Below are 17,820 nucleotides of genomic sequence, written 5' to 3'. Positions count from 1 at the left end.
TTGAAGATGATAGTGAATAATGAAAAAAGATAATTAGTGATTTCAATAGGAATACCTGGTAATTTGCTTAAAAATTGCTTACAAAGTTGTCTGATTATATTAACCTAGAATGACATTTCTTTACAACCAAATGAATCATCAAAGTAAATTTTAAATTATTTAGAGGCAGGAGTTGGACCTTTTAAATTATTCTCTGAGTCAGAATCAGAGTTAGGGGCTTGGTCTACGAACTTCACAGTCCTGAATTAAACAACAGATGGAACCGGCCTTTTATAGATTAGACCAGGGTGGTGAACTTTTTTCGAGTCCATGTGCCACGTTGTAAGCATACTTAGCTTTAAAAGATGTTTATACAGTTGACCCCCCTATAACACTGTTGATTATTTTGTTTTATATGAGTTACTTAGATTTTACAAATACAGGAGCTGTTCACAGCCTGGCACTTATATTTTACATGTATTTGTAAAATATAAGTGACTTGTACAGCATGGAATTCATATAAAACGGAATTATCAAGTGTTATGGGGGTCGACTGTACATGCCAAAGTTTTATACTTAGTCCTTTGATTAATAATGATATTTAAAAAATTAATGTTTTAATTAGAATAAATGTAAAAAAGCTGATCAGATGATAAGAGAATGATTGAAAAAGACAACTTATTATATGATTTTTAATTTATCATCTAAGTGCCACAGGTTTGCCACCATTGGATTGATTTTGTAGCATCTGTATTTGTAAGTCAGATTTGAAATTCATTTTATGGCTATGAACAGAACAAACTTTTATGTTAATTCAATAATATTTTCATAATATATTTCATTAATACAGTAAAAGCTTGATATTACTGATCCCAATATAATGTTGTTGTGGATGATTTATGTCCGTCCAGCCTAAAGTATAGAATAATTATAAGAAAACTCATTCATTATAATGGACCAATTTCTTTAGTTATATCAAGGTTTTACTGTAACAAGGAAATTTCTCTTTTGTAATATTCTTAGAGTTAGCTTCACATTCAAATTATTTTTTGAATATGATATAAATTTTACATAATGATTCATTGTATTAAACTTATATTTATGAATTTATGATTAATTATTTATTTTGTTTGTTTAGGGAGGTGAACCTGACATTCCAACTGTTGCAAAAATGGTTTTGAATGATTTCCAGAGAGGAAAATTACCATACTTTGTAAAACCACCTGATTTAGAAGTAATTTGTTAAGTTAAAAATTATATTTTATTTTTATAATAAAATTTATTTGTTCAGTTAAGGTATATGTTTTTTAACTTATATTTTATAGCATATAAGGCACAGTGTTTATGGTAAAATAGCATTTTTTATTGTATTTAAACCATCCCAATTTTTTAATACTGTATTCTGGTTTAAAAAAAAATAAGTAAAATTAGAATGCACACTTTTAGTTATCAAAGAAAAATTTAAAAGAAGTTACCTAAAATTAAAATTTACCATTAAAATATTCCACATGAATACATGCAAAAATTGCTTAGTTACAGCAAATAATAATATATTTATTATTATTTAGCATACTATTTTCATCCACAATGTAGGGAGTACGACCATATTCTTACCACAAAGGATTATTATGAGTGCAAGTTTAATGTGGTAACCCGTTGGGTAAGAAATGGTTTTTCTTACTCGTTTGGCCTCAGATCAGAAAGATCCACCTGCAGTGTCACTAGGATTGGTTTTTATAATTATAAAGTTTAGGTACAGGAATGTTGTAAAACATCCCTGTGATTTGTTTTTTCTGATACCAGCCTAATTAGAGCGTTAGGTACGCTAATGGATAAAATAATAAACCTTTCCGAGAAGGAGGGATTGTAGATCTGTGATAAGACTTTGGCATGGAGTTGAACTCAGTAACGAGAGCAAATAAAAACATGACGACAAAGGAAATTCTAAGTCTGTCTATTCGCTTGAGAGAGAGCATTTACATATATTAAGATGTACTGTACTACCTCACTTGTATGACTTGAGTTGATTCTCGATTGGTGATGAAATGTTGAAACAGCAGAAGACTGTGGTGTAGATTGGGATGAGGACGAAGTTCTTAGTAGGAACCCTTTTTTGCACAAGTTAAAGATTCAATGATGAGAGATCTGGGTTTGGAGTGCAAGGGAAATCTTGGGTGAACTCACCCCTTTTTATCCAAAATTCTGACAAATTGCAATCCTTGATTCAAGTCCACAGATGGGATATGTGGGGACGTGGAGAACTGCCAGATGGATGCCGCACCTTGGAGATAAAAGATTGTAAAAGGGAAGTTGATTTCTCTTTTTTCGTAAAAGTGAGAAATGTACTTCCTTTAGTGTAAACAACATGCGGAATAAATTTATTTCTCACGCTAATTTATCACCAATTTTGAAGGGAAATATTACTTTCTCGTGTAAATGGAGAAAACGACAATATAATTTCTATTGAAAAATGAAAGAAGTTATGTAGGGTGTCCGTTATAGGAGAGATTCTTGATCAAAATGACTTAAAATCTAGGTCGAAGTATTTAACTCCTTATTTAATTAAATTAATTGGATAATTTACTTCCTGATTCTCACATTAATATGATATTACAAAGCATATAAAATTAATAAAACAAAAAGAATTAAATAATCAAATATTCAAAATCATTGAGAGAACTGTGGAAAACAATTAGTATAACCATATCCACCTAAAGCAAAATGCAAAAAATTAATTATGAAGCTAATTCAAACAGATTGTCTCTGAAGGCCCACAGACACATTTAATATATCAATATAATCTATCTTGTGTTCTAAATTGCACAATTTCTTACAAACAGTATCATTATAGAAAACTTTCTTTTCTCAAATCCAACAGAACCCATACTTGACTCAATATCCATTAATCTTGACTCAGAATCAGCAAGTGCTTCAACTATATTCATTCTTGATTCATTCTGTAAGATGTTCTAATCTAATTATAAACTCCTCAACTGCATTGTTAAGTGACACATACACATGCCATAACACCTGAACAATTGATACATCAAACTATTCTTGCAACAATTGTGCAGTTTCATTAGCTGCCCTGTGTTCTTTCAGGGGCAGTTGGTGAAAATGTCTTCATTTCCTGAGACATTAAGAATAGAAGAAAAACTTACCAAAATACAAAATATTATGTCAATCCAACAGTCTCCTAAGATCCATAGGCACAAAACACACTTAAAAAGTGAGGAAACAAAGCCATTTGTGAGCTAACCAAGAAATACCAAATACAAAACAAACCAAAAGATAAGCCAGGTAATTTGGCTATTTGGGGAATTTGTTACCCTATGAGAGACTGCCTATGAGAGATATAAAAATATTGAAGTAGTTTACTAACATTACTGACTCTATTTTCAATATGCAGGATTTAATTAATACATGAAATTAATTGCGGCAATCCTTTACATTCATGACAAGTTTTAATTAATGCAGCTTTACCAGCTGTCTTTACTTAACATAGATGCTGTATTTGATATTAATCAAATACATTTTGATATGTGCAGTGGCATTGAGCATATAATTAACCAAGTTAATCATAGGTAAACAGTAGAGAGGTTTGCGGCCGATGTTTTCATCGCGAAAACGTGTACGTCAGACGTTCAGCGTCACCTTCCTGTAAGCCTAGAAGTTTGACAATGGCGTTTGGAACGTCAAGCACGATTCCATTGACGTTCCAAATGCCATTGTCAAACTTCTAGACTTACAGGAAGGCGGTGCTGAAAGTCTAACATACATGTTTTTGTGACGAAAACATCAGCCGATCTAGTGATTCCTCTGGAAATTCACAAAATTTTCCCAGTTGTTTTGTCATTTTTGGTTTTATGTTGCCACATTGTGATCTTTTGTTTATTCATTATTTTGTGCAAATAGTTGACATTCACAGGAACTCATCACATGGTTGAATGTGCCATCTCACCCATTATTTTGATAGTCTATTAAAAAATCTCACAAATATCTTAGATTTTTACATTTGTGTTTATCAGAAAAATTTCTTATCCTAGATAACTAATAGATACTTTCAACTACCTTATAGTGAGGGGCCTTTTTGTGCTCATCTTGAGCAGTAAAGGACCTAAAACCACAAAAAAAAGAAAAAAACTACCTCATAGTGCAAATTTCATAATTCTATTGTAGGGTCTTAGAAACAGTTCCAACCATGGCTGGACTACTTTTTACTACTAACATTACAATTATTATTCTAATTTCACATCACTTGCTAGGTGTGCAACACTGTTAGACCAAATTAATAGACTTTTCCATGTGTGGAAAGGGTTATCTCTAAGGTATTTCTTTCTCCTTCCCTAGCAACACATATTTCTACCAAGAAAGATTTAAAAAATTGGAAAAGTTGAAATAACTAGATATGAATTGAAAGTGAAATCTTTATAAAGAAATTAGGATACTGTTGCAATATTCATGGCAACCACTCTGGTTTTGGGCTGGACTACTTTTTCCACTTATGGTCCTTTTGCTGTTGTTCAGACTTTTACAAGAATAAGAGAAATTTTTATTATTTTATCTATGAGATTGTTTACAAAAATTAGTCATGTTCTGTACAAAAGTTGTGATTCTAACACTGATAAAGCGTGTCAATAGTTTGAGATTCATTTGTATCCAATTATTGCTGAAAAAAATGGGGAGGGAAGGTGAATCTTTGATGATGCAAGAATGCATTAATTGTTCATTTCTCTCCCCAATCATTACAAAATTGTCTAAAAATAATTCCTGTATATTTGCAAATGGTGACTTCTGGCCTGATAATTAGGGGAGAGCTGTACTGTACCTTGATTTATGATGACTGATGGTCATGGTGAATAGGATCAAAAATGAGTTTTGCTAATGTAATACTGAAACAGTCCCTAATTGAGTTTGTTTACTTTTTATGAGACAATTTTTATTTAAGATTATAAAAATAACAAAAAGTATAATTTCATAAGTTATTTTTTTTAAAATTAACTCTTACGATTATAATTTAATAATATTGTAAAAATTGAAATTTTATATATAATTGATATATTTTTTTAGGATACAGATGAAAATAAAACTACAAATCTAAAAGTTAAACAAAATCTCAGTGATGTTTTTGTTACTCCAGAATTTAATGAGGAAGAAGCAAAAAGAAATAATAATGAAGTTCAGAAAGGTATTGTTATGAGGTTATGTTACATGAGGCTTGGCCAACTTATAATGCTGTATGATTCACTTTCTTGAGGCAGAAGTACAGATTATCTACCAATTTTTTATTCCTTTGTGAAAGTGTAAGATTGACCACTCTTATAAAATAAAATTATGTTGAAAACAATAATATTTATTTATTGCACTGTAGAGATGGTCCTTGTTATCTTTCCTATCATAGATACTTTTGCATTTTCTCAGTTCAAATAAAATTAATTGGGGAGACTACTTATTCTAACTATTTCAATTAGATTTGCCATTAAAGAATTTTTAAATATAATGAATTGTTAATAAACTTTGATTTTCTTCTATTTAAGATATTGAATCATATATTGAAGATAAAGAAACTAAGAGTGATATAGAATCAGTTAAAGAGGATTCAAATGAACAAACTATGAATGCTTCAGATGATTCTGTTGATGGAAGAAAAAGCATTGACGAAAATTGTGAAGATTTGACTTCACATTCAAATGAAAATGAGAAGGTATCCATTTATAATTTTATGTCAATAAAACTAATTATTAAATTAAATTTAGCTATAAAAATAAATGACTAATATCAATACCTACAAAACAAGAACTCTGTTTTTTAATATAATTTCATATTTAAGAGTTATACAAAAGAAAATATCTATTGTCTATTTGTATTAAATGTACTTTTTTAATTTCAAATTATTGATCTCAAATTATTAATATTTTAAAATTGCTTTTATTATATTAGTTTAGTATATGTAAAGTTACAACATATGATTAAAGCAATCAGAAATTTACCTATTGCATTTTCTATAAAGAAAAATACTTTAATACTTGACAGATATAAATATCTAATACTAACTGATGTATCTGGCAATGCTTGGTGCTTGGGTTTTCATAATTAACATTGGGTTCAAAAACTACATGTGCTTTCATTAGTTAGTGACTATATACATTAACACTGCAATAAAAGCAAGTGTTTAAAGAAAAATGAAGAAATTCATTAAATTAATTTCATTAAAAAACAATCAAATTTAATTTATGTATTTTTTGTGTAGCGGTTTTCCATCATATTTTAAAAAAATTTGTAAAGGTTAAAAAATTTTTCTCAACTGATGAAAGTAATTCTAAAGAAAATAATCTAAGGTGATAACTATAACAAGAGACTAACTATTTCCCATCTACTCTCAATTTTTCTTTGAAATATAATATTAATAATATTTTTAAAATGCTTTCAAAATATCCATAAGAAGCAATAAAGTAAATTACTGGGGTTCAGGTGAAAGGACAATAACCAATTAAATAGTAACAACAACGCAGTTGATTTCAATCAGTTGCGTGTCATTATTTAGATCATGTGTTTTTAATCATTTAATTGTTTTATTAATTTAGTATTTCCAAAATGGAAATAATCAAATAGGAAGTTAAATATATTGTGTTTTTGTTGGCGGATTGGTCTGTAAGCAGTGATGTCAGATTTGTTTGTTAAAATAAATTTTTAGGTTTATTTGAAAGAAATTTGTGAACTTCTATGGTATTTCAGAGATCATGCTACATAGTACCAAAATTGCCACTTGGTGATATTTTTATTAAAGTGGAGATAAAAATATAATACTGGCCATAACAAGTGGTGATAAAATCCCTAGTCTGCTTATTTTGACATTCAACATGAAATTGAATCACAAAGTACACTTAGGAAAAACAGCAAAATGTCTAGCTCCTGTACAATGGGAGTCCCATGCACCACACAGCTAATGATTTGTTGACATCACGTGGCAAGTTCGGGAAGAAAAGCAGCAAGTGATGTTGAGAACCAAAGGCAATTTTTGTGCAGTGCTGTCCATAGTTTCCAAATTGGTGATTTTTTTTATCAACCACCAGAAAATTGGGAAATTTTTGGGGATGACTTTGTTTTCACTTTGATTTTTTTTCAGTAGACTAAAACAAAAATTTTGACATGACAGAACATGTAAAATACTTTGTTAAACATTGTAATCAAATGTGTTGTTCTGAATTATTTATTAACAAATCATTCAAAAATGATTCGTATTGTTAAGTTTTAAGTGACAGCTTGCCATATGCCAAACTGATAAAGTTACCAGCACCTGCATTAATTAGTAAGTAAAACTGGTGGAAATAAATAATTTGAATTAGCAAAAAAAAATATAAAAAAACTGGTGAAATAGTTAGAAATTTTAAAAAAATTGAAAAATTTGTGAAGCAAATTAGTTTGAAAGTATATAAAGTATAAAATAAAGTTAAATTTCTCAAAATATGTTGAGAGAAAAGAAGACTAAATCTGATGACATTGCAAATCCAAACACAAACATGTCTACAGATTTTGTTAGAACAAATTTTTATTCTAGAGATTCATCATTTTTGATTCTCCTTAAGCCAACTAAAAGACATAATCTTCATCTGAAATAGCCTTTTTGAGGCAACCAGTTTCATCTCAATTTTTTTTTTTTTCAACTTCAATGTCTCTATTTTCTTCTATTTGGTCTTATGTAAAATATATATAATTTACCATTAATATACTCAACAACAAATTAGTCTATGCTTTAATAAGAATAAATAGAACATAAGGATAAACTAGATGATATAACAAAATATTTCCAATTAATAGGGATAGATAAAATGATGATAATTTCTGATGACAGATTTTTGGGATTTTTGGAATTTGTTTGACCCAAAAGAGGGATCCATTTGACCAGACAGAAAAGAAATATTAAAGCAACATCATATGAAAAAAAGTTAAAACAGAGAAAGCAAATGCTCATTTAAAATTGCATGCATTATATTTTTGCACACTTTGTGCCCCAAGGGGTACACCAAGTTTCCCTTCAAAATACTGTGTCCGTCCTGTCCGCAGTCTGCCTGATCTTACAGTCCCGAAGAAGTAGGCTCACGCTCACTTTGTGATCATACATGGAAAAAATTCAAATTGTGGGTAGCAGGAAATTTAGCAGAAATTATGAGTTTATAGTGGAAATTTAACAAATTTCATTATATTATAGGGGTACAACTTATTATTTTCATTTTAGGGGTACACAATCAAAAAAGTTTGGAGATCACTGGCCTACACAGTAGCCTGTGTAGTGTTATACTACAATATTGTATACAGTCGACCCCCCCATAAGATCATTGATTTTTCCGTTTTATCTGAATTACATGTTGTACGAGTCACTTAGATTTTACAAATATGTGTGCCGTTCTGTGCCCGGCTCACGTATTTGTAAAATCTAAGTGACTCGTACAACATGTAATTCAGATAAAACGGAAAAATCAATGATCTTATAGGGGGGTCGACTGTATACTAATAAAGGATGGTTTTCTCATGCCACATAATTTAATAAAATGTAAAATTTTATTTTTCTCTCTATTGAAATATAAAGACCTGTATGTTTTCTTTTATCTGTCAAGTCAACTGTTTGTAAGAAATAAAGTTTTAAAATGTTCTAATATAATTCATATACAAATATAGCACTGATGGCACAGTGATAGCATTATGAACAGACTGGGAATGTCCAGGAATTCATTCTGCTTGAGGTTTTTGCTTTTTATGGTTTAGTGTAAATGGAAGTAATATAAGTTGTTTAAGACTAATCAATTCTTTACAATGAACGCATGAAATGAAAGCATTTCTGTCACAATCTGCTAATGAACACTGTTTTAGGAAATGTAAAATTTATATTGATAAAATTAGGAAAACTTGTTATATTTTTTTCTGTCACATATTTTGACTTCTGCCATCTATATATTTTTATGTTTTTAAAAATAGGAGCACGTAATTGTTATATGTATTAATAAATGCCCAGTCCAGGTAAATGCTTCAAACTGTGAATATCTGAAATTCATCTAAAAATTTAATAAAGGCTTAATCCAGTTTTTAAATGATCTGATTGTAATAGTTAGTTGAAATATAAAAACGCTTCCTTGTACACATTTCAAATACATCACCACTTCCCTTAATTACAATATTCAATTTATAATCTGTTTTTGCATGCAGTTTTTTATATATCTAATTGATAAATTTGTTTAATTACTAATTAATATGATGATTTAATAAAATATGGAAGTAATTCTTTCAAAAACAAAATAGTAATTAAAGTTTCAAATTTTGAATCTAAATAATTGTTGTAAATAAGAAGTCTTACATATAGATATTATTTCTTTAATATTTTAATGATTTTGAATTTCTTTTTTTAAAGAATGAAATACAAAAGTCAACAAATGCTAAAGATAAGTCTTATCATTCATTGAAAAGAGGGCAAGATGATGAAGGTAATCCATCAGTACGTTTAACAAGTAAACAGGCAAGTCAATTTTTATTTTATTGTCACTTAAATATTAAATATAACTGTAAATATTCCAGAAACATCTCTAATTATATTGAACACCAAACAAGGTGATAAAAATATGTTCAGTGTCTTGCAAAATTGTTTAACCTTATTTCAATATCATTTAACAAAAAAAATATATATATATAAATATTATTATTATTTTTTTAACATTAACCAAAACACAATGATTTTATCATTTAATTTGTATTTTCATTTAATTTTGAATAGTGTGCGAGTTTCCTCTGCAAAGAAATAATTTAAATTTATAATTGATGATTATTACTTATTGATAACCAAGTTTAATTATTATTATTATTATTTGATTTAACATAAAATAATTATAAATAATGTCCAGAAATGTGTTAAATGCTAAAGAATTCAATATTATTTTTTCTAAGTACTCCAAACTAAATATTCTTCTAATTTTATATATAATTTTAGAACTGATATCTAATCATACAACTTATGTTTTGTTACCGATATTGCAGCTTTGGATATTGAGATAGTTAGTTAGATGTAAGCTGTCATCTTGATATTCTTAAGCATAAATTTAGACTGTTCTGAGAAGAAAATTGCTCCTACTTCCATGCCAATGCATTGGCATTTGCAAGGAACCTCTTGGCATTCTCTACCTGAATCACTTTGATTCTCACTTTGAGACTAAAAATTTAAAACTAATGCAATTATTAAATTTAGTACAAGATCACAGCTTAACCACCTATATTTAGTCTAAATTACATTGCATTTATTATATTAATTAGCTAAGTTCTAGCCCAAAAGTTAATGTGGCATTTTCATTTAGTTAAAACATTAATATCTGTAAAAAAAAAATTCAAAAACTTATTCAAACTGTATATAAATGCAATAGGAATCCTCCTAATTTCCTTAACTCAAATAGATAGTGACTATTGAAATATATGTCTTTTTTTTTTTATTTTGTTCTTTCATATATGTTGAAAACAGGTTGGATAAACTTCAGAGAAAAACTAAATTTTCATGTTGGAATGCAAGAGTTTAGAATCTACTTTATTCAGGTGAAAAAGGGATTTTAATTACAAAAAAGTTAAGAATGATGTAGCTCTCAGCTAGCAAAATAAATGTATTTAAAATGTATTGAGTTAAGATAGTTGAGAGCTTTAGAAGCATTTAATAAATGTTTAAGGTTTATGTCATTCACTACAACATAAAATAAAAGATTGAAAATTTTGAAATTGGTTTACAAAAAATTTAAATCATTAAATTCAGAAAAGTAATTTACATCCAGATGTAAATTTTTAATTAAAATCATTACATAAAGTGTGTGTGTGTTTGTTTGTGTTCAAGAAATTAAGAATCTTTGTTTTATGTATAATACTTACAAATGCTTCAGAGAAATGTTTGTTAGAAGTTATATTTTTCCAGGGTTCCAAACAATTTACTTTGTTTTTATAATAAAAACTTTTGAATTGTTTGGAACTGTTGATAAGTCATATAAAAGAATTTGGATGTACAGTATTATATTTTGGAAGCAAAGATGTCAAAATTTTTAGTGATGATAATTTATCACTTTTATGTAGTGTACATTTCATAAATTCATTTAAAATTAATAATAATGATTTTTGTTATTGCAGAAAAGAAAACTGCAAAGATCAAAAAGAAAGAAAATGATTGGGGTTCACTTTTATAAAGAAGTTAATGTAAAGAATAGAAACAGGAAAAAGAAACATAATTGTAATTCTAATGTTTAAATATGTATATAGATATGTGTATAATAGTTTCGTTATTATACAAGAAAAATAAATATTTTAAAATAAATTGTTTTTGCATTTTTCTTTATAATATCCTGCACGATACTATTTTTGGCATTCAATTTTCTGATTGATGTTTTTTCAATATATCATACCATAAAAATTATGAATTAGTTGATATATTTTCTGCTAGAGAATTTGCATTGAAAATTTTTCTAAATAAATAATTAACACTGAATAAACTGTTTGATTTATACAAAAATATTATTAATTAAATAATATTTTGTTCAAGTCAAATGCTATTGCTTGTTCAAAATAAGTAAAAATTTAGGATAGTAAGTGCCTAAATTATATGCAATGCATTTTTAACCATAAATTAAATTCAAATTATTAAATAAAAATGTTTATATGTCTGTATATATACTGGTATATTAGATGGTCATAATTAAAATACCTAACTAGAAAGAGAATTTAGTATTCCACTACAACCAAATTTGATATAGTGGCATTTCAGGATGTGGAAGACATTTTCATAAGAAAAAAAAAAAGTACCACAACTTGTCAGTATGACATATTTTTGTGCTGCAAACTATGACACTAATTGTACAGTATAAGATATCCTATAGAAATATTAATGATGCAAGAGCTACTACTCAATAAGATCCCCTCAGAAGGTGACAAACTATTCAATGACTAACCATGAGTATCCTTTGTGATACGTCTCATATGCAGTGTGATTAGATTTTTCAATGCTATTAAATTTGTAACATGTCCTTGATAAACCACATCTAACTATCCCCACAACTGTAAGGAATAGATGGCCGAGCGGTCAAGGTGGCAGCCTACCACTCTGGGGGACCCGGAATTGAATCTGGACGGGTCAAAAAATCCCCAGGAATTGTTTGGGGTTGGCTTGTCTGGATATGTCGGCCCCATCCCTCACCACCCAGCTGCCCCATTATGGGCCTGGCCAAACTCACAATGGGCTTGCTGAAAAAGCTCTCTTAGTGCCCACAGGACAGAAAGAGTAAAAAAAAAAAGACCATAAGGAAAATGACTTAAGATCAGAGAATGCAGCCAGGCAGGTAAGAGAAGATAACCAATCACACATGTATTGGTGAAATGTTGCAGACGTTGCATGCAGTGTCAGATATGTGGAGGTGCATCACATCTTACATAAAAGTGGTTGATGCAAGCCACTTTCATGTAAGACGTAAAAGTGATGTATTGTCACTTTTACAGTTGAGGCATGACAGAAGTGTTGACAAGTCTTGATATCTCTAGGCTGTCATAGAACATGTTCATAAACCCATTGGAGTAGTTTTGGGTATAAATCTATGTAAGGCTGCAGCTTTAGATAAGCACAGTGAAAATATGAAGGTTTTCTGTGGTCCAAATGCAAACGTGTTCACTGTTGTGTTCACTAAACTGAAAATGTTCTTTGTTGCTCTACAGCAGTGTTTTTCAACTGTTTTTGTCTCAAGGCACACTTGAACCTATAATTAAATTTTGGCAGCACAGTTAAATTAGAATGATTTAATTTAATAAATTATGAAAAATATATTTCTTTTTTTCATAATTTATTTATTAACACAAAGCAATTTACTATAATTTCTAATAAATATTGATAGATAATTAAAATTCTTAAAAAGTCTTATTTATTTTTTGGAACACTATAATTGAACATTTAACCGCCTCGAACTTTCCGCCATTAAAACACCACGTGATTGTATTTTCTCACGTACTAAGAGACGAACTGTTATTGGCTGATAAAAACGCGTCTTGGCAGCAGTTGCCGCGAAAGATAGAATTCAACCAACTTTGCGGCACGAGGAAAGCGGAACAACATCGACTTCTGCGGCGAGAAAAAGTGACGTCATTCTGCCGCTTTTCCTTGCCGCGTCGCATGTGCGCATCCGGCTTTAAGGATGATGCACACATGCGGCGCGGCAAGGAAAAGCGGTGTCGCAAACGCGTCTTCGCCGCGCGGCAGCACGACCACACAAGCGGCAAACGCAAATCTCTCTACATTTCGGCGCAAGCGCAAAATATTCAAGATGGCGGGTGATTCTAATTCTGCTGCTCTTCTTATGTTTATAAATTTCGTTTTGTATACTTCACTTTATGTCTCTAGAAGACGTCGACGAAGAAGATTTGACCGGAGATTTTGGATCAGAGAGATTTTCTTAGATCGAGAGAGAACTGGTGTACAAAATACACTTATTCCTCGTCTAAGATCTTTCGACAAGGAATATTACTTCGAGTAAGATTAGTTTGTTTTGACTTTTGACTTAAATTATATATGATTGCTTGTGTTAAATTTATTATTTTGTTATAGTTTCCTCAGGATGTCTCCCGAAAAGTTTGACGAACTATTAAATAAACTTGGACNAGCTTTGTGCCGCTCCGCGACGAAAACTTCTTCGTCCGCGTCCGCTTCCAATGTGTCACGTGACATGTGCCGGGACTATTCGGTCACGTGATTACTCTCTCATGCGTTTATCATTTATCAAAACTGATATTTTATGCAATTAATTCCTTCTATCTTCGAGGAATTAACCCATGAGTGAGTAATCACGTGACCGAATAGTCCCGGCACATGTCACGTGACACATTGGAAGCGGACGCGGACGAAGAAGTTTTCGTCGCGGAGCGGCACAAAGCTTAAGCAATGGCGTCTTCGAACGGGTACACTCGGTAAGTAATCCGACAATTTTTTGTTTATAGCATATTTTATATCGATCATTTCAACAAATTATACGTGTTTTGGAAATATTCGAGTGAAATTAGTCTAGATTTAGATAATTTTATGGAAGTAAACCTCTCAAATAGCCGTACCCCCTAAACTGTACACGTGCCGGAACGGGTACCCGAGTTGGTGATTGAGGTGGCGGCTGCTGGATGACTTCGTCTTGGGATTTTTTCCTTTTGGGGACGGATCGCATGCGAGAATCGATAAAAAAAAATGTCCTTTATCTTTGGCTTACCAATGTCCTTATCAACGCTACTTCTTTCTTAGGTGCTCTTCGTGACTCAGTCGAAGCAACACCGACCTGGAGACCTCTCTCCGACGGTCTTCCCTCTTCTAGGTCCAAAGCCAAAATTACTCACTTAGTCTCTCACTTTCCCTCTGGGCTATTTCTAATCCTTTGTCTCCTAATTAGGTCACCGACCATCCACACTTGGACGAAAGTTCCAGAAAGTATAGACAAAGGAACACAGAACAAAGAAAGAAGGAAAGATAGAAAAATCATATACAGTATATAAAAATATAACAAAAAATATATTGGTGTACCACCACACCGCTTAGCGAAAGGCAGTTAACGAACCTTAGACAAATCGCTATTGTGCTCCACGTTAAGTGGGTTTCGCTACGGGTAGTCGGTCGAGCTGCTTCTGGGTTCCATGCTATCGATAGCTATTACACTTAAATCCGTAACATAATAATTTTTTTTTTTAAACTCTTTTCGCCGTGGGCACTAAGAGGGCCTCTTATAGCTAGGCCATTATGGGCTCTTATAGCTAGGCCATTATATATTATGGCCTAGACCCACAATGGGGCGACCGGGTGGTGAAGAATGGGGCCTGATATCCGGACGGACCATCCCCCGAAGATTTCATGGGGATTTTTCGACCCTGTTGGATACGATCCTTGGTCCCCTTCAGAACGGTAGGTTGCCACCTTGACCGCTCGACCATCCGGCCGTGGTAACATAATAATCTCACAAGTCAGAATAAATAAAACATGTCTTCTAATATTATTTATTTATAGATTATCGAATTAAAGTTGAATTTTGTTAACGAGTAAATTATTATGTTGTTATGTAGAATATTATTAATGCTTGAAAATCAATATTTCGATAGTATCGACTTTATTATCAATTTTAGCCTTTTCAAATGTTACATTCGATATCAATAGATGGCATTATTTACCGAATGACGTCATGGCGATCGACATTTGAATTTACGGGAAAGTGAAATATAACTACATATTAAAGTTATGTTCGACGTTTTCATATTATCAAAACATGAGATATAAAAAGTGATAGAGAAAATATTATTCCACGAATATTTCATAGCAGTCAGATTCATTATAATAAATCGATAAATGCCAAATTTGGATCGCGTGTAGTGTACAGTTATTCTTATATACATTAAGACAGGCTTTAGAGGTAATTAGGGTAAAATATTTCACTAGAAGTTATCTTTAGGGCTTTGATCATATACGTATATATGATCAAAGTACTTAAAAGTAACCTCTACTCAAGTAACATTTTTTTTGATTTAAGTTAGTGGTGCCCAAACTACATCTCCTGGACCAAATCCACATGTTAATCTGCAGAAAAGATATTTGACACATCATCTTTAAATGATAGAAATGGGTCTACATTTAGTTTATATGAAATATATAAAATATGTGTAGCCCGTCTACCTATGCCTTATATTCAGTGTGACCCACTGGTTGAAAAGTTTGGGCTCCAATGATTTAAGTAATGAGTTAAAATAATGATTAGTGATCATTATTTTAACTCATTTAGATTTATGTATCGGTTATAGGTTAAATAATTTGTGAAAATTTTATATTAAAGTGAAACTCTGTTTAACCAGATTTTCAGTTTATATGGATTATAAAACAATTCCTATTTCAGAAGTATGAAAGATATACAGAAAACCTATAACTGTGAAAATATCAAATAATAAGTTTATTGTTTGTAACCTCACGAGTTGTTATTCACTCAACATCCATGGTTACTATTGTTTTGCTGAGTTTCAGTCACCTTCCATCAAGAAAGTGATGGCCAAAAGAAAGAAAGTTGTTATGCTAGAGAAGAAATTAGAAAAAACACTGTAAAATTGATTAAAGTGAACCCTTGAAAGCCATTGCTGCAGAGTTTGGAGTTGGAACTTCTACTGTGTTTGATTGGAAGAATAATCAAAAAGAAATTGAAGACTTTTGTTGCAAAATGTTTTTTAAGAACAATCTGCAAACTTGAGGAACAATAAAGAAGGCAAAATATGAATCACTTGGTCATGCATTATTCTTATGGTTCAGTGATCAGCAGGACTATAGCATTCTGATATCAGGTCCAATTTTACAAGAGAAAGCACTAAGTTTAAACAGCAAGCTATCTGATGGGGATCCCTCATTTACAGTTGGTTAAACAGGTGGAAAATTCGTCATAGTGTACATCATCATGCAATGTCTGGTTAGAGTCCTTCTGGTAATATTAAAGGTTATGAACATTTTAAAAAGGATTTCAGTTTCAACCATATAATGTTGCTTTTTTACGGACTTATCATACAAGAACTCAAGAGACAATATGGCTGAATTTAGACTTTATTGATATTAGTTACAAGAAAGTGCATTTTGGGTGTTATACCCCTTACCAGTTCTTATCACTTTTAGATAAGATTTTTGGATGAGAAAGATAAAAGATCTTTTTTAAATGTCATATTTTAAAAATTTATTGTAGGTTTCCTTTTTTTGTCAATTTTTAGATATAAATGATGATAAAATATTTTAAATAAGGTGTTTTGTATTTAGATTATATGTTAAAAATTCGATTGTTTTGAAATGGTACAAAAAACATCTTTGAAAAATACAGGTAAATGCTATTTATAATTGGTGGTGATAAATTTGTAAAACAATTTGTAATATGGTATCTTTGTATATTTATGGTATTAGGTTCTAAAAGTGATAAGAACTGATGAGGAATATAACACCTGAAATGCATTTTCTTGTAACTAATATCAAAAAAGTTCAAATTCAACCATATTGTCTCCTAAGTTCTTGTAAAAAAGCAATATTATATGCTTGAAACTGAAACTATAAAAGAAACGGAACAAGAAGATAGAATAACAATTTTAAAAATAAACTTAATAATTGAGTCTGAAAAGCTAAAGCCAGACCAAATTTATAATGCTGATGAAATTTGTCTTTTTTTTTTTTTTTTTTAAAGATGCTACCATCACTTTGAAATTAGAACATTTGACTAAAACAGGTTCCCAACTTGTGTTCTGCGGAACCTAGGGAGTTTTGAGTTTCACAATGAAATCCATTAAATCTAATGATGTATGAATATGTCAATGCAGATTTGGAATGTGAGGTGTAATTGCTGTAGTCTCAGATTGAGTCCTTGCATGAAGATACAAGAACTCCAATGGAGACTATACATGTGCTAAAGTTATTTATAGATTTATAAACAGTGGCACATAAATAATGTAAATTTAAAAATAAATTTTTTAAATTATACTTCGGGATTATACTTAGTCGATCCCAAGATAATTTCGGTATTGAGGGTTAATAAAATATAAGAAAATCTTACAGAAATCAACAAATCAAAATTTAGACAAAAATCAACATATTTTACAGTATACACCTAGCTAATTTACTCACTCTAACTAATCAGACTCAGAGTCAGACTAACCAGACTTAAAATAACTCAGTCTTAATGTTAAATTTATTCTTTTTTAAGCATCACTGAGATCTCTTTAAACTCACATAAATTGAAAAAACCTTTATGTAACAAACTATGCAAATAAACGTTGAAAATTAACAAAAATCTCTCTTAACATCGA

At 30.5% G+C, this 17,820-nt stretch overlaps 2 protein-coding genes across 5 annotated transcripts in view; both read left to right on the top strand.

The window, feature by feature from the left end:
• The window catches only part of LOC111631112 (nucleolar GTP-binding protein 2-like), a 61,579-nt gene extending 50,271 nt beyond the window's left edge, over positions 1-11,308 (top strand). Inside the window, exons 12-16 of the mRNA XM_023375311.1 lie at positions 1,118-1,213; positions 5,050-5,167; positions 5,517-5,683; positions 9,383-9,487; positions 11,125-11,308. Coding sequence (XP_023231079.1) covers positions 1,118-1,213; positions 5,050-5,167; positions 5,517-5,683; positions 9,383-9,487; positions 11,125-11,241 — 603 coding nt within the window. The 3' untranslated portion in view covers positions 11,242-11,308. The remainder of the gene's footprint in view (positions 1-1,117; positions 1,214-5,049; positions 5,168-5,516; positions 5,684-9,382; positions 9,488-11,124) is intronic.
• A 3,474-nt stretch (positions 11,309-14,782) lies between these two features.
• Positions 14,783-17,820, top strand: part of LOC111631119 — a 27,420-nt gene continuing 24,382 nt past the window's right edge. For 2 of the 4 annotated variants that reach the window (XM_023375317.1, XM_023375318.1), the window contains exon 1: positions 14,783-14,911. In XM_023375317.1, the coding sequence (XP_023231085.1) occupies positions 14,820-14,911 (92 nt within the window). In that variant the 5' untranslated portion in view covers positions 14,783-14,819. Of the gene's footprint in view, positions 14,912-15,174; positions 15,414-17,820 lie in introns of those variants that run through there. The other 2 variants (XR_002757645.1, XM_023375319.1) reach the window with 1 other exon arrangement.

The sequence above is a fragment of the Centruroides sculpturatus genome, unplaced genomic scaffold (assembly GCF_000671375.1).
Source record: "Centruroides sculpturatus isolate CEXI.00-Female unplaced genomic scaffold, Cexi_2.0 scaffold550, whole genome shotgun sequence".
Taxonomy (NCBI): Eukaryota; Metazoa; Arthropoda; class Arachnida; order Scorpiones; family Buthidae; genus Centruroides; species Centruroides sculpturatus.
Note: the sequence above shows the minus strand (reverse complement) of the source record. Positions and strands in the feature narration are given on the sequence as shown.